The sequence below is a fragment of the Megascapheus bottae genome, chromosome X (genome assembly GCF_031878675.1).
Source record: "Megascapheus bottae isolate mThoBot1 chromosome X, mThoBot2.hap1, whole genome shotgun sequence".
NCBI lineage: Eukaryota > Metazoa > Chordata > Mammalia > Rodentia > Geomyidae > Megascapheus > Megascapheus bottae.
In genome coordinates this window covers 87,787,791-87,813,311 of record NC_143547.1, presented here as the reverse complement: position 1 = coordinate 87,813,311, position 25,521 = coordinate 87,787,791, and the positions used below count along the sequence as shown (strand labels likewise).

Here is a 25,521-nt window from a genome sequence, read left to right as displayed (position 1 = left end):
GTGCTGCTTCTGGTTTTCTGGTGGTTAATTGGAGATTCCGGTCTCACAGACTTTCCTGCCGGGGATGCTTTCAAACTGCAATCCTCAAATCTCAGCATTCTGCTGACCAAGATTGCAGGTTTAGCCACCAGAATCCAGCTGAGTTGAATCATTTTAAAAAATAGATGTCTCTGTTTTTTTGTGCCAGTCATGTGGCTTGAACTCTGCCTGTGCGCTGTCCCTGAACTTTTGTGCTCAAGGCTATCCTTCTACCACTTAAGGCACAGCTCCACTACTGGCTTGTTTTTCTGTGGTTAATTGAAGAACAATCTCATGGACTTTGCTACCTGATCTTCACATCTCAGCTTTCTCAGTAGCTAGGATTACAGGTTTGAGCCACCAGCACCAGGCTACAAAATAAAGTGTTTTATAATAAAATATTTTATCCATTGAGTGATGAGAATATAATGGTGGTATCACTGTGACTTTATGTCTTGATGAATGAATGAATGCTACATGTTAAATATATATGTTTATATATACATTATTATACACCTTTGAGACATTTGCTCAGTTTATGATATTAACACAATTACGCACTATGATCTTAGTTGTAACCACATACTATGTCATTATTCATTCAACTATGTAACGCTTGCTCACTGAAAAGTTAACAGGCATTTGCAGCTAATTTTTCCCTGAGAGCTTGCTTTTGCAGTAAGAGTAAGCAGAGATGGAGTACATTTTTTGATTGTTATTTTTTAATACACCATGCCTTAATGTTTTAAGGATACATTTGACAAGACAGTTAATGTTTTAACAACTCTTAAAAACAACATTCCAATAAGGATAACCTAAAAGGGAATGTTTTTCGCCTCCTTCCAGCTTGTGCTCTGAATGTATCTGCCTAACTTTTATTTATGCTAATAAACTCTTCTGTAAGTTTTTATTGCTATTAATCATGAATCTTTCATGCACAATTAAGTATTGTCAACCCTATGGTCAGAAAGTTTCTTTGAAAAAAACCGTGATTTTCTGTTTTCTAGAAGGATGTATGTGTTTTTTTTGATCGTTCAAGACTTTTATAGTGAATAAAGTTTTATTGTATTTGTATGATATAGTTTGCATGATCTTTTACAGTTCATTGGGAAATTATAATACATATCAACTTTTAACAGGTAAAATGTTACCTACTTTACATATGTGTAAATGTGTACTTTTTCTAAATCCCCTTTGAGGGACAACTTCATCTGTTGCTAACTTAAAATATACAGTTTTCCAGATCACTGTCATTGAAGGGAAGAATGTTGATTATTTTGTTGTGCCATGACATTAAAAATATTTGAAGCAAAATGAGATTGTATTCATAGATTTGTTATTTCTAGGTACAGCTTGAAGAATCTTGAAGAGTTCATTTTGTGTCATAGTCAATAATTTGTACTTCTATAATTGAGATTGATGTTTAATTTTCTCACTATTTAGGGAAAGAAAATCATGTTTTGGAAACAGGATCAGTTTTCTGTAAGAAGGTTATTTCTTCTTTGGGAGTGGGTATTGGGGATTAAACTCAGGGCCTGCGTACATGCTTTACCACAAGACTTACCCCCCCCTAACCCAAGAAGGATACTTCTTTTTGAGATACTAACTCTGTTGCATCATTTGGCTTCTATTAAAACTGTTCTAAAATATTCTGCTATTTACTAGCTATAGAAGTGTGAACAAGTTCCATACTCTGTCTATGCATAGTTTTATTTTCTATAAAATGGACATGACATGAGTAAATGATTCTTAAGGGAAGTTAATGGGGTTAGTATGTATAAACCATGGAACCCTGTTAAAAACTACTGAGGACATTGTACATAGTAAACATGATGTAAGCATTTATAGAATATTTTTAATGAATAGAAAAAAACCTATTTTCTTTTGTTTTTACAAATTAGAAAACAGACCGAGCAAAGAGATTTGAATTTTTGCTGAAGCAGACAGAGCTTTTTGCGCATTTCATTCAACCTTCAGCACAGAAATCTCCAACATCTCCTTTGAACATGAAATTGGGACGTCCTCGAATTAAGAAAGATGAAAAACAGAGCTTAATGTCTGTTGGAGAGTATGTCGGCATTGTACTACCTCGTTCATTTTCTCTTTCGCTATTGTTGTTTTCTTCTACTTTCCTTTCTGTCTTTACTAATTTAGTAAAATTCTGTATGAAAATAGGGTTATTACCAATGTATGACTGTTTTGGAGACAACAGTATGTTTTTTAACCAGAAATCAATCAGTAAAATGTAGGTTAACTTTATAAACTTGTAAGACACTAAATAATATACTGTTTTCCATAAAAGATGTTAGTACAGTATACTGACTTAATTGACACCTTGGTGTATGAGGTGGATACAAAGGTCTTTCTGTTTTTAATGTAGTAATCGCCACAGGCGTACTGAACAAGAAGAAGATGAAGAGTTACTGTCAGAGAGTCGGAAAACATCAAACGTGTGTGTCAGATTTGAGGTGTCCCCTTCGTGTAAGTCCTTCATTACACACTTCAGTTTAGTTTTCATAAACTTTGATTTGAGTGTAATAGTGAATGTATGGCATCTCTTTGATATGTTTTTCAGATATAAAAGGAGGGCCCCTGAGAGATTATCAGATTCGAGGACTAAACTGGTTGATTTCCTTGTATGAAAATGGAGTCAATGGTATTTTGGCTGATGAGATGGTAAGGCGTGGGTGATTAAAGTACATTAGGTATTGGGATTTTTAATAAGTTATTATCTTTGAGTAGTTGTACACAAGAGTTGTGATTTAACAAAGCAGTTTATGAATGCAATGCATTTTGACCAATGTCACCACTTTTATCATTCTCACCCATCCCTCTAATACCACTCTTTGCCTCAGTTTTCATAATTTTGCAGGGTATGCATTGAATTTTATGACTACGTTCTCCCCCGCCAACCACCTTGTCTTCAGTCATCTATTCCCTCTGTTTGATGCTCTCATTGAGTACACATTTCCTAGTGGTTATTTTGTTGGGCTGTGTTAGCTTTTCTAAAGAATTCCACCACCCAGGAAACTACCATACATGGTTAATACATTGTTGTACATTTGCATACTACCCCAAAGTATTTACTTACATATTTAGAATTCTAGGTTTCACATAGGAGCGAAAATGTATGTTTTGCCTTATTGGATTTGACTTCGCTTAACATTTTTTCTAAGTCCTTTAATTTCTTTGCAAATGATGCAATATCATTTTTTTTTGCCAGTCCTGGACTTGAGCTCAGGGCCTGATCACTGTCCTTGGAACTTCTCAAGGCTAGAGCTCTACAGGTTGAGCCTCAGCACCACTTTTGGCTGTTTTCTATATATGTGGTACTGAGGAATTGAACCCGGGTCTTCGAGCATGCTAGGCAAGCACTCTACCACTAGGCCAAACTCCCAGTCCTGCAATATCATTTTTTATAATGTAATAGTAAAATTCCATTCATTTATTTAGTTATATCTGGGCTGATTCCATACTTTGGCTATGGCAATGCTGGGGACTTTATTGTAAACTGGTTTATGATCTTTTGGAGTGGAATTTCTACATTATAGGATAGTACTGTTCCTCCATACTGATTTCCAGACTGGTGGAACAAGTTTATAGTTCTACCAACAGTCTGCTGAGGTACCATTTCACCCATATCTGTACCACCTATGTTTGTATTCTGGATGATAGCCATTCTAACTTGGATGAGGTGGAAATCTCAGTGGGTTTTTTTTTTTTGCCAATCCTAGTGCTTGAACACCGGCCTAAGCATTGTCCTTGGGCTTTCCTCAAAGGTAGAACCCTACCACTTGAGCCACAGCACCACTTTGGGATTTTTCTTGGCTCTGCAAATTGAACCTGGGGCTTCCTGCATGCTAGGCAAGCACTTTACCAGTAGGCCATGTTCCTGGCCCAGTGTTGTTTTGATATGCATTTCATTTATGTCTAGAGATGTTAAGCATTTCTTCCTGCATCTGTTACAGGCTATTTTTCCTATTTCTGAGAAGTCTATTTATGTCATCTGCCCATTTGTTAATTGAATTGTTGATTCTTTGAGGGTAGATCCAAAACCTGTTTTATTTTCTGTTCATTAATTTTCATTTGTTTTTGCTGGATATAGAATTCAGAGCCTTGGGACTGTAGCATGGCCTAGTATATTAGAGTTCTTGCCTAGCATGCACAAAGCCCTGGGTTCTATTCCCCTGAACCACATACACAGAAAAAGCTGTAAGTGGTGCTGTGGTTCAAGTGGCAGAACACTAGCTTTGAGCAAAAAGTGTTCAAGGACAGTGCCCGGGCCCTGAGCTTAAGCCCTAGGACTGACAAAAAAAATAACTAAGGGGCCGGGAGTTTGGCCTAGTGGTTAAAGTGCTTGCCTAGCATGCATGAAGACCCGGGTTCGATTCCTCGGTACCACATACATAGAAAAAAGCCAGAAGTGGTGCTGAGACTCAAGTGGTAGAGCTCTAGCCTTGAGAAAGTCCAAGGACAGTACTCAGGCCCTGAGCTCAAGCCCAGGACTGGCAAAAAAAAACCAAAAAACAAAAAACAAAACTAACTAAATAACTCAAGCGGGCATGGTGTGGTGGCTCATGCCTATAATCTTAGCTACTAGCTACTCTTGGGGCTGAGATCTGAGGATCAAGGTTAAAAGCCAGCCCAGGCAAAGAAGGACCTGAGACACTTAATCTCTGGAAAACAGGAAGTGGGGCTTGGCTCAGGGGTGGGGCCATTGCCAAGAGCTGAAGGACTCAGGGACAGTGCCCAGGCCAGGGGTAGGGTGGTAGCCTTGAGCTTAATAGCTCAGGGACAGTGCCCAGGCCCAGAGTTCAAGTCCCATGAACCACTCCTCCAAAAAAAAAAGAACTGAGAGCCTTATATATGCTAGGCAATTGTCCTCCCACTGAATGACAGCTACAGCTGTTTTCATAGGCTAGACAGCATATTGTGTGCTTGTAGGTTGCACTGTGTGTGTGCATGGGTGTGCGTGCCAGTACTGTTCCTCAAACTCAGATCTGGGAGTTGTCCTTGAGCTTTTTTGCTCAGGGTTAGCACCTTCCCACATGAACCACAGGTCTTACTCCCAACTTTTTGGTAGTTAATTGGTGATAAGAGTGTTACAGTTTCTTATTTGACTTTTGAACTGTGATCTTCAGGTCTCTGCCTCCTGAGTAGCTGGGATTATAGTTATGAGCCACCAACCCCCGCCTTAGTGTGTGTGTGTGTGTGTGTGTGTGTGTGTGTGTGTGCTTGCTTGCTATGCTGGGGGTTGAACCTATGGCCTTGATCTTCCTAGGTATACATCTTCATCAATATGGTTTTGTGGGGGGGGCGGGGTCATGGGGCTTGAACTCAGCCTGGGCGCTGTCCCTGAGCTCTTCAGCTCAAGGCTACCATCCTACGCTTGAGCCAAGCCCCAGTTCCCATTTTCTAGAGGTTAATTGCAGATAAGAGTTTTAGGTCCTTTTGTGCCTGGGCTGGCTTTGATCCTTGATCCTCAGAGCTTAGCCTCCTGAGTAGCTAGGATTACAGGCCTGAACCACCATGCCTGGCCTCAATATATTCTTAAGAAGTCAGTTAGATGGGGACGGGAATCTGGCCTAGTGGTAGAGTGCTTGCCTAGCACGCACGAAGACCCAGGTTCTATTCCTCGGTACCCCACATAAATAGCAAAAAGCCGGAAGTGGTGCTGAGGCTCAAGTGGTAGAGTGCTAGCCTTGAGAAAGTCCAAGGACAGTGCTCAAGCCCTGAGCTCAAGGACTGGCAAAAAAAAAAGACATAATCTGTATTTTGTGAAGCTATAACTTGAATAAATGAATTTAATTTAAAAAAAAAAAGAAGTTATAATCAGTAGAAACCTTGGGCTCTACTAGCAGAGATTTGCAATAGAGCAAAATCTTGATACATAAGGACATATAATGTGAAGCTAATTGAAAGGACCTCCAGGATAGTGAAACAAAAGCCATATAATGAATGATTGTTGTCCTTAATGTACTGTGTTGTCTCTCATCTCCTTTGCTGTCCCTTGGTTATCTCATATTGGTATAGTATCTCACTTTGTTATCTGATATATTGAATTTATTTGTATTTGGATATTTGAAATTTGATAGGGAAGGGGGGAAAACCAAGACGGATGGGGGGGTGTGGGGGGGGAGGGAAACGGGTACCAAGACATGTGAAAGGGTATCAATGTATGTGAATTAATGCACCTTCTATCTGGCAAATATCATGTAACCCTTTTACTAATTACAATAAAAAAAAGAAGTCAATTAGAATAGATGATCTCATTTTTTTCCAGCTGTGGGGTTTGAACTCAGGGTCTGGGTGCTGTCCCCTGACCTCATTGCTCATGGCTTCTGCTCTACCACTTTGAGCCACAGCTCCACTTTTAGTCTTAATGTGGTCAATTGGAGATAAGTCTCAGGGGCTTTCTTTCCTGGAATGACATTGAATCATAATTCCTAGATCTCAGTCTTCTCAATAGCTTGGATTACAGGTGTGAGCCACCAGTGCCCAGCTAGGTGATTTTTAAAGCCCTTTCTTGCTGCAAAAATTTATTTTGTTCAAGCCTGAAGACAATATTGTGCTAGTAGAAGTCACACACTTCTTTAGATGCAGTCTGAATATTTCATACCTGTGCTATAATGTTGAGGGCAATAGGGAAGACTGGCAACAAAAAGTTTGTGAAGTATGCAATACACTCTTCTTTGATTTGTAACTATTAGAAAATCTGTTATTTTGCTCGGTTTTTAGGAGTAAAAATATCTTAAAATACAAGTTGTTTCTTCAGCAACATTTTGAGTGAAATTTCATTATTTCTTTTTTTTTTCTTCACAGTAAGTACTGATTTGAAGTGTGGGTGTGTGGGTGTGTGTTTTTGGTATGATTTATAAAAGGCTTCCTTAGGGCAGGGAGAAGGGAAACTGAGAAAGAATTATTTGTATGTATGAAGATATCACAGTAAAGTCTGTCACATTGAATAACTATATCAATAAATAAAAATAAGGGGCTGAGAGTTTGGTTTAGTGGTAGCATGCTTGCCTAGCAAGCATAAAGCCCTGGGTTCAATTCCTCTGTGCCACATAGTAAGAAAAAGCTGGAAGTGGTGCTATGGCTCTGGTGGCAGAGCACTAGCCTTGAGCAACAAGTGTCCCAGAACAGTGCCCTGGCCCTGACTTCAAACTTCAAGACCGGACAAAAAAATCAAAATATAAAGCCTCTTTACTTTTTTTTGGTGGGTCATGGGGCTTGAACTCAGCCTGGGTTCTGTCCTTGAGCTCTTCAGCTCAAGGATATCGCCCTATCACTGGGCCTGGGCATTGTCCCTGAGCTCCTACCCTTGAGCCAAGCCCCACTTCTATTTTCTGGAGGTTAATTGGAGATAAGAGTCTCAGGTCCTTTTGTGTCCAGGCTGGCTTTGAACCTTGATCCTCAGATCTCAGCCTCATGAGTAGCTAGGATTACATGCATGAGTGACCGGGCTGCCTGTTTACTTTTATCTGGTAAAAATAAAACTTTTGATGTTTGCTGGTTAGGAAATCTCTAATGTCATTACTGTTTTATTAAATTGTTATCTAATTATGTTAAAGCAATTTTGTTTATGGACTTTTTTCTTGTAATGATGCAGGGTCTTGGTAAGACCTTACAAACCATTGCTTTGCTTGGCTATCTGAAACATTATCGAAATCTTCCCGGACCACACATGGTTTTAGTTCCAAAGTCTACTTTACACAATTGGATGAATGAATTCAAACGATGGGTTCCTGCTCTTCGTGTTATTTGTTTTGTTGGAGACAAAGAAGTGAGAGTAAGTGAGAAACAAGTTTTAAAAGGCTTTAGTTGTATGTCCATTGAAGCAATGTCTGTTACAATTAGCATGAACTTATTTAATGACCACAATATCTTATGAAGCAATTTATCATGCATCATCTTCATTTAGTTTGAACTAACTCAATAACCTAAGCTTCTGTGTGTGTGTGTGTGTGTGTGTGTGTGTGTGTGTGTGTGTGTGTGTGTGTGTGTGTGTGTGTGTGTATTTGTCCTGGATTTTAAACTCAGGGACTGGACCTTGTCCCAGAGATTTTGTGCTGAAGGCTAGTGTTCCACCACTTGATTCACAGCTCCATTTTCAGCATTTTGGTGATTAATTGGAGATTATATTCTCATAAACTTTGCTACCTTGGTTGGCTTTGAGCTATGATCTTCTGATTTCATCCTCTCTTGAATAGCTAAGATTTACAAGCATTAGCCACCTGTGCCTGGTGCTTAAGCATTTTTAAATTGTACTTTAAAGTGACTTTTTTTTGCCAGTCCTGAGCTTGAGCTCAGTGCCTGAGCACTGTCCTTGGGCTTCTTCAAGGCTAGAGAGCTACCACTTGAGCCACAGCACCACTTCTGGCTTTTTCTTGTGGTACTGAGGTTCTAAGCAAGCACTCTACCACTGGGTCAGACTCCTGTCCAAGTGACTTTTTTTTTATGAAAACAACAACAACAAAACAAATATCTTATTTTATTGGCAGTATGTCTTAACAGTGACTATTTTGAAGCCAGAAATATATAAATTCTGATTATCAAATTATTTTCTATTTAAAAGTTTCTACTTTATTTCCCCTAGTAATGGGGTTTGAAAAAAGGGGTGGTATGCTTGCTAACAAGCACTATCATTCTAGCCATGTCCACATCCCAATTTGCATTTTTTTCTGGGCCTGGGGCTTGAACTCAGCATCTGAGTCCTGTCCCTGAGCCTCTAGTGTGTTTAAGGCTAGTGCTGTGCCACTTGAGCCACAGCAGTACTTTCTGCTTTATTGGAGATATGAATCTCATGGACTTTCCTGTCCCAATTGGCTATGAAGGTAACATCAGTCTTCACATCTTCACCTACTGTTTTTAGCTAGGGTTCCAGGTGAGAGCCACCAGTGTCTAGACCATTCTCCGTGTGTGTGTGTGTGTGTGTGTGCATCGTGGGGCATGAACTCTAGGTCTGGCTGCTGTCCCTGAGCTTTTTAGCTCAAGGCTACCACCCTACCTCTTGAACGACAGCACCACTTCCATCCACATTTTTGCTTTTGAAAGTTGTTTTTATGGTTGGTGTCTTGGGGTTGGGGAAGGAACTGCTCATGGAATTTGATTCAGAGTGAACTATAAATGTGTTTTACCACACCCTGTTTTTCCATTGACTTGGAATTCTTACTAAATGTTTTGAACTCTAGAACTTCAGGTCTCCCATCTCCTGATTAGCTAGTGGATAGGCATGAGCCAACATATCTGGCTACAAATGTTAACTTTTAACTTGGTGCACACAATCACACGTATATATTGCAAGTGGAGCATCTGTGCGTACAGAGCTTTATTTTTTTGTTTATGCAAAACATGTACATGTTTTTATATCCTCAGAAAATATCACAAACTTGTTTTGAGTATCTCAATTAGCCATTTGTCAATCTGGTAAGCCATAATTATTTTACAACTGTTGAATTTTTCTGAAAGACACTATACAAAACACAAAAATATACTATATTTGTTTACAAAACATAGTATTAAAATTTGTCTCTAATTTGTCTCCAGAGAACATAATTTAAAATTTCTTTTACATATTTAGATATATTAGCAAAGATTCTCAAAAGCAGGATAGCGTAATGAATTATGTAGTCTTTTCCTCATTATTTTGCTTGAAGGAAAATTACTCAGATATAATCTATAAATAATTTAAATATTGAAATATTGAGTACATAAATTTAGAATTATAAGCTTATGGTTGTTTCCTGTGCCTAATATTTCTCTAAATGAAATTAGTCATTCTTACTTCTTCATGGTCATTGCCATTAAGAAGTTTGCATTTGTAAAATGTTAATCTTCTGTAAAATCATCATAACTGGCAGCACTGGGACTTGACCTCAGGGCCTGGGCTCTGTCCCTCAGTTTCTTCATAAGACTGGTGTTTAGAAAACGTTTTGTCTGTCTTTTTGGCACATTTGTGATTGAAGACAGCCTAATAATTAGTAATCTTCTGTTGATGTGAACTTTTCTAGTTCATTCAGTGTTAATACTTATTAAGGGATATCTTTGTTTCATTTCTGTTGGTGAATAATGTTAGCTTCATATCTATGTGATTGACCATGAAAGCAATTGGATCCTAGTTTTCTTCGTCTAAATGGATGTTACTAAATGATCCTTTAGTCTCTCAAACTTTTATTTTCTGGCACTTGAAATGTGTGATGATGTTATCAGCGGTTTGTAATGTAAGGAACTTTATTTTTAATTAGGCCGCTTTTATTCGTGATGAGATGATGCCAGGAGAGTGGGATGTTTGTGTTACTTCTTATGAGATGGTAATTAAAGAGAAATCTGTATTCAAAAAGTTTCACTGGCGATACCTGGTCATTGATGAAGCTCACAGAATAAAAAATGAAAAGTCTAAGGTAAGTTCTTAGTAAATTACCCAGGTTTGTTTGTTCACATTTTTGTATTCAAAAGTAATAGAAGGTTGTGGATGAATGAAGTTCAGTTTACAAAATTGGTGTTAAAATGTGAATTATTGTGAATATTGAGTAAATAGAAGTCAAGCACAAATTTTAGTGTAAAGAAAATTGGATGCTCATTTGAAATCTCCTGTTGTAGCCTATTAATGCTACATTATTATCACAGTCTTTGTATACCAACATCATATGCATTGACTTTTTTTGCCAGTCCTGGGCTTGGGCTCAGAGCCTGAGCACTGTCCTTGCACTTTCTCAAGGGTAGAGCTCTACTACTTGAGCCTGAGCACCATTTCTGGTTTTTTTTCGATGTATGTGATACTGAGGACTCGAACCCAGGTCTTCATGCATGTTAGGCAAGCACTCTACCACTAGGTCAAACTCCCAGCCCTGACTTTTTTTTATTGAAGAAATGCCTTATGTGTGTTCATATGGATTAGAAAAAAATTTCCTGGTATTATATAACTTATGTGAATTAGTATTGTGTTAACGTTGAAAAAAATCAATATATCTTGCCATTCAACTTTATCAACAGTAGAAAAAGCTTCAATTATTTTGATGAGCCTCTCTTTGGATCACTGGGATACTTTGGGGAAAACAGGGACAGAACTGGAGCAAAATCACCAGGTGGAACATATTAATTTCAAATTGAAACTAATACTTGATAAGTGAATGCATGTTAGAGAATAATTATGTAAGAGCATGATAAAAATGTGTGTTCTTGTTAACACTGTTCTTTCTTACTTTTGATCTCATTTTTTTGTGGCAGTACTGGAGATGGAACTCAGGGCTTCACATTTGCTAGGCAGGCACTACCCCTTGAGCTGTGTTTCTCTGGTCCCTTTTTGGTGCTATTTTTTTAAAATTATAAACTGGCCTGCACTTCCTCTCCTGACATGCCTACCTCCAGGGACCTCCATATACATGGGCAGTTATCTAGAAGTGCTCCAAAGCCAGTCCTTTTAGGTTTGTATGGAAGCTTCCTTTACGTGGGCTTGATTAACTTAACCTTAAATCCTCTCCCCTTCCTGCATGGCTTTGGTCTCCCTCATGTCCAATCCCATTCTGAAGCTAACCAGGGGATACCAGCTATCAGCAATTCCAGTAGCATGCAAACAAAACAATACATTCTTGAGATAACAGGGCAGGAGATATGTGTGTTGTCTGTAGGTGTGTGTGTGTGTGTGTGTGTGTGTGTGTGTGTGTGTGTGTGTGTGTGTGTATTTTCCATGTGAGGCCCAGGGGTTGCTTCCTATAGTATTCTCATAGGCTACATATGAGTTTGCCCCTGTAAGTGTTGAAAAGGACAAAGTGGGAAGAGAAAAGTGTATTTGTGGCCCCAGTGCAATCTCAATACTTGGCATCCCTAAGCTTGATAGGGCAAGAGTTCAGTCTACAGTTTAGCAAGGGCCTTTTCTTCCATCCTTGGCTCAGTTTCCCTTGAATGAGGTAACACTTTGATCCAGTATTTTGCCTTGAGGCTGGCATTTATACAATAGATCCATCTCAAATGTGAAATAACCTTTGTATAAATTTTTTTAAATGTACTCAATACCTGATTTATGTAACTGTAATCCCCCAGTATATCATCACCTTTACAGTAAAAGAATAAAAAAGGTTTTATTCCTCAAAAAAAGGAGAATATCTAGTGCTTCACTATTCAAGGTGAAAGCATAGCAGAGCGAGGGGTTCTCTGTTTAGTAGGCAGAATTCATGGTTTGTTGCCCAACTTTCAGGCCAGTAAGGATGAATGCAGCTGTGAGTTCTCTTAAGTTTATCTTGAATCCTAGTCTTCCTTTTCCTATGTCCTCGAAATCAAACAGAAGAAGGAACTCATGACTTGTTAGAGCAATTGGATGTTCTTACTATTAGCATATCCCGTCTACTCTAGTGCACAGAACTTGATAACAGTTTAATAACATGTCTATGTCCTTCCAGGCAAACTCAACCCAGAACATAAACCTTAGCTCAGCTCTGGTCGTCGTTGCCTATGAATGTGGGTTTCAGCAAACATGAAGCCTTAACATAGATTTTCATATTTTAGAATCATCACTGCCTTAATGTTTAACCTCTATTTAAGTTGTACTAATGAAGAAAAGATGTATATTTACTTATGGCCCGTGTAAATACAAATGCAGTGACCCGTGCCTTAAAATTTTCATTTCTGCTATGGTATTTACTATTCTAGTCAAAATTAAGAGTTTGCAATTGTTCTTTATGTACAAGAACTGCCCCCTGTGAAACTAGGCACTGGAATTGTCTGTCTTAAGACCATTCATAAAACTTGAACTTGTCCAAAAAGAGCCTATAATTCTAAAAAATATTTATATTTTGTTTAAGTAGTTCTACATGTGGTGGTGATTGTTTTTAAGACAGAGTTTCTCATTATGATTGTGCTTGCCTGGGCTGTTATCCTCTGACTTGTGCTTCCTTGTTTCTGAGATGTTCGGTAGATGCCACCATGCCTAGCTACGTAGTCTGATGGAGTCTTAACTTTTATTCTTTGGGCTGGCTTAGAATGGTGATCCCCTGAACTCTTAAATGCAAAGTAGATAGGATTTACAGGCATGAGCCTTCTTTTGTGGTAATTTTTGCTCTTAATTTAGGAAGCTCACACAAGTTATTAGAGAAAGTAGGTGCAATTCTCATGCTAAAAAATTGTGATCAGGCTTTGATGGATCTTGATTAGGTATGCAGTTGAGCATAGTTGCTGAGAAGATATTACTGTATAAAATAATAGCCTACATTACATAATTTTCAAATTATGGGAGGGGTATCTTCAAGTTCTTGGTTCTTCCAAGTATAAATATGCTTTAAATATTTGTATAGTTGTAGAGCACTGTATGTAGCACAGTTGCCCAAACTGATGTTTTCCCAGAGAAAGTTAATTTTCATTTCTTACATTATTAAGAAAATGTATTGGCTGGATATTGACTGAATGTTGAACATTCCAATTAAGGACACGTGTTCATTTAACTATTATATTTTAGCTTTCAGAGATTGTTCGTGAGTTCAAGTCAACTAACCGCTTACTTCTAACGGGAACACCTTTGCAAAATAATCTACATGAACTCTGGGCACTGCTCAACTTTTTATTGCCTGATGTTTTTAATTCTGCAGATGTAAGTTTCAGCCATACTTTTTTGGGATCCTGGTGATAGGGGTTAAATTTAGTGTGCTCAACTTGTACTCTGAGTACAAGCCAACATTTGTACAAGCTCACAGGAATAAAATATAGACTAAACTTTGTAACTCTTCATTTTGCAATTTTTTGCTTTTGTGCTGGTACTGGCACTTGAACTCAGATGGTTGCACTTTGAGTCTGATTTTTCACCCAAGGCTAGCTAGCACTCTAGAACTTGAACCACAGTTCCATGTCTAGCTTTATTTTGTAGTTAATTGGAGGTACAGAAAATCTCATGACCTTTCCTGCCTGGGCTGGCTTAGAACCTTGATCCTTAGATCTCAGCTTTCTGAGTAGCTGTGATTTTCTTCTTTGACATGAACATGTCTGTTAAACTTTGGCTATTACAACTTAAGAGGTAGACTGAGTTCAGAATATTGTGATAAACATTTTCTTTTCATTAAACTAGAGATGCTTTAAACATTATACTAGTGTGGCAGGTGGGGGATGTAAGTGATCTTTTATTATTGTTTCATGTTTCATGCACATTTCATGAGTGCTAAAAGCTCATAGTTTGATTTCAAAACTGGTGTAATGCAAATGTGTGAATTATATATTTTATCATCAGAAGAAAGTTAAACTAGAACAACAAACCAAATTGAATTATGCATAGATATTTGACTGTGATTTTATGTTTTTATTCTTACTTTTTTAACTAGATGTGTCATTACCATGGTATAGGGAAACTTTTTTTTGTAGGTTATGGGGCTTTGACCTCAGGTCCTGAGCACTGTCTTTGAGTTTTCTACTTAAGGCTAGTGCTCTGTCACTTTAAGCCACAGTGCTACTTCTGTTTTTCTGGTAGTTAATTCAGATAATGGTCTCATGTACTTTACTGACCAGGCTGGCTTTGAACTGTGAACCTCAGATCACATCCTCCTGAACAGGTAGGCTTAGAGGCCACTGGTGATCAGCAGGAAGCATTTTCTAAAGGAAAAATAAATATGTTGATAGAATATGGTTTAACGGTTTTTTTTAACTGTTCTAGTGTTTTACCTACTATCTAGAAGTAAATAATACAAGCCTTTGCTGTAGAGGTTTTTTGTGGTATTGGGGATTAATGCCAGGATTAAAGTGCTACCAATAGGTTTGAGCTACATTCCTAGTCCACATAATTTTTTTTGCCAGTTCTGGGGCTTGAACTCGGCCTAAGCACTGTGCTAGTGCCCTGCTTCTCTGCCTCTTGAGCCATAGCTGCGCTTCTGGCCTTTTCTGTGTATGTGATACTGAGGAATTGAACCCAGGGCATCATGTTTGCTAGGTGAGCACTCTCCTGGCCCTAGGCCACATATTTTTTTTTTTTTGGCCACATATTTTTGAATGAACTTTTTTCTTCTGGTAGTGGGACTTGAACTCGGGGCCCAAGTTCTGTATTACAGCTTTTTATTTCAGGACTGGTGCTCTTCCACTTGAGCCACAGCTTCACTTCTGGCTTTTTGGTAGTTAATTGATGATAGGAATTTCACGGACATTTCTGTCCAGGCTGGCTTTGAAATACAAACATCACTCATATTTCAGCCTCCTAAGTAGCTAAATTACAGACATGATCCACTGGTGCCCAGCTGAAGGTACTTTAAAAATGAATTGGTTTTGTATCGGTTTTATGAAGATAGAATATGTTATTTTAAAAGTTGTATACTTACTGTATCATTTTCATCCCACCGCAGGACTTTGATTCTTGGTTTGACACTAAAAACTGTCTTGGTGATCAAAAACTTGTGGAAAGACTTCATGTGGTAAGTAACTGACAAAACATTAAATCATGGAATACACACACACACACATACACATATTCATACACACATAGACACACACATATATTTATTTATATAAAATATAGAAAAGTAGAAAACAATAGGTTTGAACTTTGTGTTTGTTTCTAAGTTCAATCTCATTGCTTATTTCTCTTAGCTTCTCTGTCTAGCTCTTTGGCCAGCACATTCTATGCCATATCCTCAGGCTCTCTGTGGAATAGCTTTTATCCTTATTCTCCCTCATGATAATGAGGTCATCTCCTACAGAGCTTGTTTACCCTTCACAGCACACAGGTATTATTGCCCATAGCCCATAGCCTCGTTTTGAGTTTTAAGCTTTTCCACGGTTATGCATGAACTTTTCCCTCCAGGCCTTGTGTTTATCCCCAAGTTACTCCCTCACACTGATTAAAACCATTTTCCATCTTTCATGATAATTTCTTATATCCATCTAGGTCTTCCACTCTAGTTGCTGCTGTATTTGTTTTGCCCCTGAACTCCTTTTGTCTCCATTTGGCTTTTCAAACTCATTTCTGGAACCACTGTTTTCATTAGCACTGCCAAACACCTTTGCTTCCTTATGCATGTGTTCAACTTGCCCTGAAAACCCCTGGAATTGTCATGAGGATAGACCAGAGGGACTCTAATGGAAAATTGAAGAGGGAGGTCTTGGTGACCTGAGAGTCAGGAGACAGGCAGTGTTATGGGGGCAAGGTCACAGGTAGCTCCTATCTTCAGATTTTCCAGAGTTCAAAGAGTTTTAAAGAGTTATTATTTGAGCCTATTTCTTCCCCTGTCCAGCAAGAGCCTAAGAAGGTGGGGGAATGGTTTTTCATATGTAGATTCAGTTTCTGGGATGTAGAATGCACTGGAGAACATTATTGTTGTTGTTTTTTTAATTTTTTTTGCCAGTCCTAAGGCTTGAACTCAGGGCATGGGCACTGTCCTTGAGCTTTATCAAGGGTAGCACTCTACTACTTGAGCCACCTGTGTGTATGATATACTGAGAAACCAACTAAGGGCCTTGTGAATGCTTGGCAAGCACTCTTATCACTAGACCGCAATCTTGGCCCCCTGGTCGGCAGAATATTGGGAAGATCTCTTTGGGGAAAGGGTATTCAATGAGTCAAGCCATAGTAACAGTACTGACTTATGAGAACAAAGTAGAGTCTATCAGGAATAATGCATTCACTTCTGTATTGTGGGTTAATCCTGCTACTACCCCTTGTTAGCAGAGCCATCTGTGTAGTTGGCCTCTCAGGATTGATAAGACAGATTGCACAATGCTACCTCACTTGAAACTAATTTGATTTATGTCCTCTAACAATACTGGTGCTGCGTCAACATGGTCTTTTACAGCTTTCTTTCCCATTTCTTGTAATGACCATTTCAGGCCTTTGTCAATATCCTTCAGACTTCTGTCCCAGGTATCTCCTGGGAAAACAGTAGAAAATAGAACAAAATAGAGAATAGAGGAAAACAGAGGCCATTAGGTAAAAACACCTTCAGACATGTCTACCTTCCAAGGATATTTCTATCTTTATTTGCCTTCTTTTTTTGCCAGTCCTGAGACTTGAACTCAGGGCATGAGCACTGTCCTTGGGCTTTCTCAATGCTGGAGCTCTACCACTTGAGCCACACCACCACTTCTAGAATTTTTTTTCTTTTTTTTTTGCCAATCCTGGGCTTGTGCTCAGGGCGTGAGCACTGTCCTTGGACTTTCTAAAGGCTAGAGCTCTATCACTTGAGCCTCAGCACCACTTCTGGCTTTTTTCTATGTATGTGGTACCTAGGAATCGAACCTGGGCCTTCATGCATGCTAGGCAAGCACTTTAACCACTAGGCCAAACTCCCTGCCCTAGAATTTTTTTAAATGTATGTGGTACCAAGGAATTGAACCTGGGTATTTGTGCATGCTAGGCAAGCAGTCTACCATTAGGCCAAAATCCCAGCACTTTTCATTAGCCTTCTGTCTCAGTAGAGGAGTAAATCTTTTTTTTGGGTGAGTAGGCGTTTTTGACTCCTTTCCTCTTATGGACTTGTCTCCATGATTTATCCTTTTAATTGGATAAATTTTTTTCTCACTTCTCTATACAAGCTTTTCTCCCTCAACATGTAAATATACTCAGGTATGTCCCTTATTAGATCTAAACTGGATCTCGTACGAAATTGGGCCTATTTTGCTTGCGATGCACAGTATTCTAATCACTGAAATCATCACTTTCCCTTTCTGGAACCAGGTAGGAGTTATATGCAAGGTAGCCAAATATGGAGATGGAAGACCCAGCTCTCACCTTCCTCATGAGAACAGGGTTTGGGGTTATTTATGGGATAAAGAACTAGGCTTAAACTGTGAGGAAAAGTGATGGGAGGGGAAGTAACAAGTGACCTGAGCATACATGATCAATTTTCTTGAGTCTTCATGGGATACCTGTCAGGAAATAGTGATATTGGTTTGATCTGAAGGTGAAGATTTTACTCTCCTAATACCAAACAATCACCTATTATCACTTGCACGTGCCCAGTAAGTTTAACAAAAGCATCTTTCAAGCTTCAAGTCATAGGCAACCACTATCATGATAATCGGTTAAAGTTGTTACATCACATCGAGTGGGAGACTAATAATATAGTGTTCACCTGTGTGACCTCGAAAAAAAATTAAAAGTACATAAATGAAGTAACCAAGGGAGAACAGAGGCCAGAATCAGAAAACTAAACATGCAAGAGTTGGTTAGTATCTGGGAGATTAGTCCAGCTGTGACCTCGCTGTTAATCATTTACATTAATATTCTGTCCTCACCTGGAGTCTTGGAGACTAAAAGTCTGTCTCTTTGGGTGATTCTGTTCCTGAGAATGGCTTTCAAGTTCTTGAGAGATGCCTCTGAGCTACAGATGATGCATTTTTACAACTGTAAGCTCTTTTTTTTTATATATTTAAGAAAAAGCTAATGTGCTGTGGTCCATTGTTCAAGATTTGCTGTGCCTCATTATTTAATTCAACTTTATTCTAGTCACCTATATATAGAGGAAGCATAGTGTATGGAGTGTTCAGCACAATTTACTGTACCAGGAAGCTCCGGGTCCCCTTGGAACTTTTTTGTCAGTCATAGGGTTTGAACTGTGGGCCTAGGCACTGTCCCTGAGCTCTTCAGCTTAAGACTTCCACCCTAACCTTTGAGCTACAGTGCCACTTTCAGTTTTCTAGTGGTTAATTGGAGGTAAGAGTCTCATGGACTTTTGTGCCCTGGCTGGGTTTGAACCTTGAACCTCAGATCTCATCCTCCTTATTAGCTTGGATTACAGGCCTGAGCCACCACATCTGCCTCCCTGGGGACTTTTAACTTTGAATTTCCACTACTTTTACAGTCTTTCTGTAAATGTAGTTTAAACTTGTCAAAGTCACCTTAGAATAACAACATTTTTTGCCAGTTCTGGGCTTGAGCTCAGGGCCTGAGCACTGTCTTTGGGCTTTCGCAAGGCTAGAGCTCTACCACTTGAGCCACAACACCACTTCTGGCTTTTTTTTCTATGTATGTGGTACCAAGGAGTCAAACCCATGTCCTTGTGCATGCTAGGCAAGCACTCTACCACTAGGCTAAACTGCTGGCCCCTTCACTAAGCTTTGAAGGGCTGGCTTTGCCTCCTGAGAAACAAGAATTATTGAAATTGGCTTTTATGTACACAATTATTTTTTTGTTGTTGCAGGACTTTGAAATCAGGGGCTGGGTGCTATTCCTGTGACTCCTTATGCTCAAGACTAGCGCTCTTAACACTTGAGCAATAGCACAACTTCTGGTTTTTGAGTGGTTAATTCGAGATGAGTCTTGGAGACATTTCTGCTCTGGCTGGCAGATACTCAGTGCCTGAGTATCTAGGATTACACACATGATCTTGTATCTGGCTTGCACACAAATTTTGATACTATAATGTGCCATTCCTTACTTGTTGGTTCTTCTTTTTTTTGTCTGTAATGGAGCTTGAACTATGGGCCTGGGTGCTGACTGAGCTGTTCAGCTCAAGGCCGCTGCCCTACCCCTTGTGCCACAATGCCACTTCCGGTTTTCTGATGGTTAATTGGAGACAAGAGTCTCATAGATTTTAGTGCCTGGGCTGGCTTGGAACTATGATCCTCGGATCTTAGTCTCCTGAGTAGTTAGGATTACAGGTGTGAGCCACCACGCCTAGCTCTTTCTGGTTCTTTACTAAAAAAAAAAATGGGCAACTGCTGTTGGTGGCATCAGATTATACAATAGCAAATAAGTTTCACATTCAAATTATTAATGTTGAATTCAACATTTTATGCAGTTTTATAAAAAACAATTATGTCCTTTTAGGTTTTAAAACCATTTTTGTTACGCCGTATAAAAACTGATGTAGAGAAGAGTCTGCCTCCCAAAAAGGAAATAAAGATTTACTTGGGCCTGAGTAAGATGCAGCGAGAATGGTGAGCCACTTCATTACCACTGACATTTATTTGAGTAAAAGGATTTATTCACCATTAACTTTGCCATTGTTTAGTTTTGTCTTTATTTCAAAATGACATTTTATGTTTTAATGGTAATTAAGTAGGTCAAATGTTTAAGTAGAAAACTGAGAAGTATTTTATTTAACTTCTGGGAGGGATTAGAGGTTTTGAAATCTATAGCAATATGTGTGAATCTCACTCATTGTATTTTATTGGTTTTAAATTCAGGATTCATTGATAGTACAGAATAATTCCATGTTAAAATGCCATAGATGCATAGGGTATTTTGAGAAAGTCTATCCTCTCTATGGAATTCTCTAATGTGTTCCCTCTTTATAGCTGGGTTTTCTTTCATTCTGTTACATAACCTAAGTTTCCTTTCTAACATTCCTAATCTAAGTTTCTATAAGATGGAGACTGATGATATTTAGCTTATGAGGCTATTAGGACTAAAGGGGATAATGCCAGTGACATACTCATTAGTTACTATTACTTTTTCCATCAGTGAAAATAGCAATAATCATAGTAATAGTTAAGATAAGAATCTTGCCTAGGGATAATGGATATTGTAAAAGAACCTTGAGGGGCCGGGAGTTTGGCCTAGTGGTTAAAGTGCTTGCCTAGCATGCATGAAGACCCGGGTTCGATTCCTCGGTACCACATACATAGAAAAAAGCTGGAAGTGGTGCTGAGGCTCAAGTGGTAGAGCTCTAGCCTTGAGAAAGTCCAAGGACAGTGCTCAGGCCCTGAGCTCAAGCCCAGGACTGGCAAAAAAAAAAAGAACCTTGAGCAGGTTCAGAATACGGGGAATGATAACGTAGCAATTCATTTTTACTAAAGGAAAAACAAAATATTGCTTGTATAAATAAAATATATAATGATTTGTTTATAATACTAGCCAGTATAGAGTAGTGGTTAAGACTCTAGTCTTTGGACTCATGTATAAGATCAAACCTTGCTTTTCTCCTCATTATTAATCTAAGTTTAGCTTTTCTCAACTGCTTGAATTTCCATCTATACAATGTGGATACTGTTAGTATTTACTTTAGAGTTTTAATGATTTAGTGGGGAATGTCTCTTTTTTGCTTGAGAGAAATTCTAGAAAAATTAATGAAAGATATTGAGATAAAAATGACTTGGGAAGATAAGTTGGGATTGAGATTATATTTTAACACAAATATTTTTAACTCAGATAAGTAGAAGTAGATGCCAACTTTTAGCAAAGGATTGTTGTTATTGGATCAGGTGTAATAGTTTCTGAATAATTATCAGTTGTTTGCAACTTCAGATAATAAATAAAGTAGGACTGGTCATGTTTATTAAAATGTTAAAGCTTTCCTTAGCTTCCTGGTTTTCCTGATCAAATTTAGTGTGCAGTCAATTTATCTTTAAATTGGTGCAGAGATGAAACCCAGTGTCTTGTGTATGCTGTATACATGTTCTCCACTTTTGTGGTATCTAATCTGATAACCAAAGGAAGGAATGTTTCATGCTGTTGGCTTTGAATGATCAGTGGTTAATTGTTAAAATTTTAGGTATACAAAAATCCTGATGAAAGATATTGATGTTTTAAACTCTTCTGGCAAGATGGACAAGATGCGACTCTTAAACATTCTGATGCAGCTTCGAAAGTGCTGTAATCATCCCTATCTGTTTGATGGTGCTGAGCCTGGTCCACCTTATACCACTGATGAGCATATTGTGAACAATAGTGGTAAAATGGTAGTTCTGGATAAACTGTTGGCCAGACTTAAAGAACAGGGTGAGTGGAGGTGTGGGGGGGAGGGAAACGGGTACCAAGACATGTGAAAGGGTATCAATGTATGTGAATTAATGCACCTTCTATCTAGCAAATATCATGTAACCCTTTTACTAATTACAATAAAAAAAAGAGCAAAAAAAAAGAACAAGGTGAGTAATGATTTTTTTGTTTGGTTATGGGGCTTGAACTCTGGGCCTGGGTGCTGTCCTGTGAGCTCTTCAGCTCTTCAGCTCTGCCACTTGAGCCACAGTGCCAGTTCGAATTTTCTGGTGGTTAATTGGAGATAAGACTCTCAGGGACTTTCTTTCCCTGGCTGGCTTTGAACTATGATCCTCAGATCTTTGCCTCCTGAGTATCTAGGATTACAGTCATGAGTAATGACTTGAAGTTAGCCTGGGATAAGTTCATAGTAAGAATTTTTTGTTCGCTAGTTCTGGGTCTTGAACTCAGGGCCTGGGTCCTGTCCTTGGATACTTTTTTCTCAAGGCAAGCGCTCTGGCACTTAATCCACAGTGCTAGTTGTAGCTTTTTCTGTGTATGTGATACTGAGGAATTGAACCAAGGGCTTCGTGTATGCCAGCCAAGCACTGAACCACTAGGCTGTACTCCCAGCCCCATAGTAAGGATTTTATACAGGTAATATTTTCCATATTCATCAGTCCACACAACAAACACTGAGTAGAAACTATTTACCAGGAATTGTCCTACAGATTGAGTGTATAATGATGACAATAATAATGGTCATTCTTTGGAGAAGCTCACATTATAATGAGAAGGAGTAGTTGCAATTTTTTGTGATCAGTGCTATGGTATGATAAGAAACTAGAAATTGGGAGAGTTGTTCACAGAGATGGTGTTTGAGGTGAGGACTGGAGAACGGGTAGCAATCTGAAATTGGAAAAAACAAGGGAAGGACTTTCAAGGGTAGTGGAACAAGTGTAAAGGCAAGGAATGGAATTAGGGAGATGTTGGTATTATAATTTACTAACATTATGGGGCCATATTCTCAAGTGTTTTTTTTTTTTTTGCCAGTCCTGGGCTTGAGCTCAGGGCCTGAGCACTGTCCTTGGACTTTCTCAAGGCTAGAGCTCTACCACTTAAGCCTCAGCACCACTTCCAGCTTTTTTCTATGTATGTGGTGCCGAGGAGTTGAACCCGGGTCTTCGTGCATGCTAGGCAAGCACTCTACCACTAGGCCAAACTCCTGGCCTCAAGTGTTTTTTTTTTAAACCATTGTTTTCCAAATGTCTTTGAAACTTCACTTTGAGAAGTTCAGACTGTATTTTAGTTATTATTTATTTACCTGTCCTGCATCTTGAACTCAGGGGCTGAGCACTCCCTTTGGGCTTTCTCAAGGCTAGGGCTCTACCACATTAGCCACAGCACCACTTTCGGCTTTTTTTATGTATGTGGTACTAAGGAATCCAACTGGATCTTCATGCATGCTAGGCAAGCACTCTTCCGCTAAGCCAAATTCCCAACCCTAGACTTTTATTTTGGTGGCAGACCAGTGATATGTATGTTAGCTGAGCACCAGTGGCTCATACCCCCTGATCCTAGCTAGTCAGGAAGCTCAGATGTAAAGATTGCTGTTTGAAGCCAGCCCAGGCAGGAAAGTTGGTGAGACTTGTCTCCAAGTAAGCACCCAAGAAAGCTGAAAGTGGAGCTGTGTTGCACGTGGTAAGAGTGTAATCTTTGTGCAAAAAAATCCCTAAGGACAGTGCTCAGTGTCTTGAGTTCAAACTCTAGTACTGGCGTGCACACACACACACACACACACACACACACACACATACACGAGTTGTATGTTAGGAACATGACTGAAACCTTATATGTGTGTATGTGTGTATGTGTGAATGTGTATATGTCGGGTCTATTGAAAATGAGAAATTAGAAGTCTAAGTGAGAGATTATTTAATTATTCCAATGAGAGATCACACCGACTTGTTACTTCAGGTTAAAGTAAAATCAGAACTTAAGTCATTTTTGTGTGTGTGATTTTCAATGACTTTAAAATGTATAGCTTACAAATGTATAATTTTGTGCAATATACTTGGATATATGTGTGTGTATAGTGTAATGTTCATGAGCTGTGTATTTATATTGCATTCAATGAATACAGTTTTGGTTTTTTTTTGTCGGTTGTGGGGCTTGAAACAGATCTGAGCTTGGGCACTGTCACTGAGGTCTTTCAAAGCTAACACTCTATCACTTTGAGCATCAGCACCACTTTTGTTTTTCTGGTGATTAATTGGAGATGGTCTCAGAAACTTGCCTTTCCCATTGTAGGCTTCAGATCACAGCCTCCTGAATGGCTAGGATTAAAGTTTGAGCCACTGGCACTTGACCTCTTATTTTTAAATCTGTTAATAATTTAGAAAATAATTCGTGAACCAGGAGCATGGCTTAGTTGGTAAAATGCTTGCCTAACATGCATGAAGCCCTGGGTGTTCAATTCCTGGGTACCATATACAGAGAAAAAGCCCAAAAGTGCTGCTGTGGCTAAGTGGTAGAGTTGCTAGTATTGAGTAGTCCAAGGACCCTGCCCAGGCCTTGAGTTTAAGTTCCAGGACTGGCAAAAAAAAATCACATTAGTTGTATAAAATATTTTATTATGACATTTTCATACCGTACACAAGTTATATAACTTGCTGTTCTGGTGAAATATTGTAGGTTCAAGGGTCCTCATTTTCAGTCAGATGACTCGACTGCTGGATATTTTGGAGGATTATTGTATGTGGCGTGGTTATGAGTATTGTCGATTGGATGGACAAACCCCACATGAAGAAAGAGAGGTGAGGAATAGAAAAGAATACAAAAAAAATACAAAAAACAATACAAAGATCTCACTTCAGTTAAGTAATTTTTGTCATTTAATTTTTTAACTAAATAATTCATTAACATTGATTTTTACATCATATTACAAATGACATGTTCAACAAACAAGTGTTCAAGAAGGGAATCTATATACAATCACTGGCACTTAGTTTTTAGAACATAATCAGAATTAGGCTAAGGGTTTGTATATCATAGATACATATTAATTTATGAAATAAAACATTATGTCTATAGAGTCATAGGTTTTTATGTCTATGTAGTTATGTTTATTGTTGGGAGCCAGAGTGGAATCAAACTGTACCTTGACTTGCATCAGACAATGGCTTTATTGTCTTATTGTTTTCTGGCCTTATTCTATGTAAATGACCTGAGATTTACCATATGAATGTAACACCTGGAGGTTGCCTGGGTGTGGAGGAGGGAAGAAGCGGGAGTGAAAAATAAACGTGGCAGTCTTTACCTGGACTGCGGACATCCCGGATCCGGTGTGTCTGTCTCTCTTCTATTTCTTCCTAGTCCTTGCCCCCTATTTCAGGATCCCCAATCTGCGAACCCTGGTTTGCTGCCGGTTGGCCCCGGCAGTTTATATTTCCAATACAATGTCCATAGAATTGGGTATGCAAATATTGAGTCCTTGCTCTTGTACTCTTTGGATCTAATAGTCACATATTAAGGATACCATGTGCCTTTTGTTTCTTAGGACTTGACTTGTCTCACTCAACATGATTCACTCTAGATTCATCCACTTCCCTGCAAATGCCATTATTTTATCTTGTCTGTTGGTTATGTAGAATTCCATTGTATATATATACCACATTTTCTGTATCCATTCATCTGCAGTAGGGCATCTGGGTTGTTTTCATCACCTGGCTATTGCGAATAGTGCAAAGATAAACATAGCTGAGCAGGTGTTCTTATAAATATCTTGGGTTATGATGTTCAGGGTAGATGCCCAGAAGTGGTATGGCGGGATAATAGGGAGGGTCAGTTTTCAGTTCTTTAGGAAACCTCCACCCTGCTTTCCAGAGTGGCTGAACTAG

At 38.8% G+C, this 25,521-nt stretch overlaps 1 protein-coding gene across 10 annotated transcripts in view; it reads left to right on the top strand.

The window, feature by feature from the left end:
* The window catches only part of Smarca1 (SNF2 related chromatin remodeling ATPase 1), a 90,351-nt gene that overhangs the window by 8,807 nt on the left and 56,023 nt on the right, over positions 1 to 25,521 (top strand). For 6 of the 10 annotated variants that reach the window (XM_090326982.1, XM_090326985.1, XM_090326978.1 and 3 more), the window contains exons 3-13: positions 1,462 to 1,500; positions 1,920 to 2,086; positions 2,399 to 2,499; positions 2,594 to 2,694; positions 7,631 to 7,810; positions 10,266 to 10,421; positions 13,469 to 13,600; positions 15,330 to 15,398; positions 19,751 to 19,860; positions 21,417 to 21,643; positions 24,317 to 24,438. In XM_090326982.1, coding sequence (XP_090183108.1) covers positions 1,462 to 1,500; positions 1,920 to 2,086; positions 2,399 to 2,499; positions 2,594 to 2,694; positions 7,631 to 7,810; positions 10,266 to 10,421; positions 13,469 to 13,600; positions 15,330 to 15,398; positions 19,751 to 19,860; positions 21,417 to 21,643; positions 24,317 to 24,438 — 1,404 coding nt within the window. The remainder of the gene's footprint in view (positions 1 to 1,461; positions 1,501 to 1,919; positions 2,087 to 2,398; positions 2,500 to 2,593; positions 2,695 to 7,630; positions 7,811 to 10,265; positions 10,422 to 13,468; positions 13,601 to 15,329; positions 15,399 to 19,750; positions 19,861 to 21,416; positions 21,644 to 24,316; positions 24,439 to 25,521) is intronic. The other 4 variants (XM_090326984.1, XM_090326988.1, XM_090326987.1 and 1 more) reach the window with 1 other exon arrangement.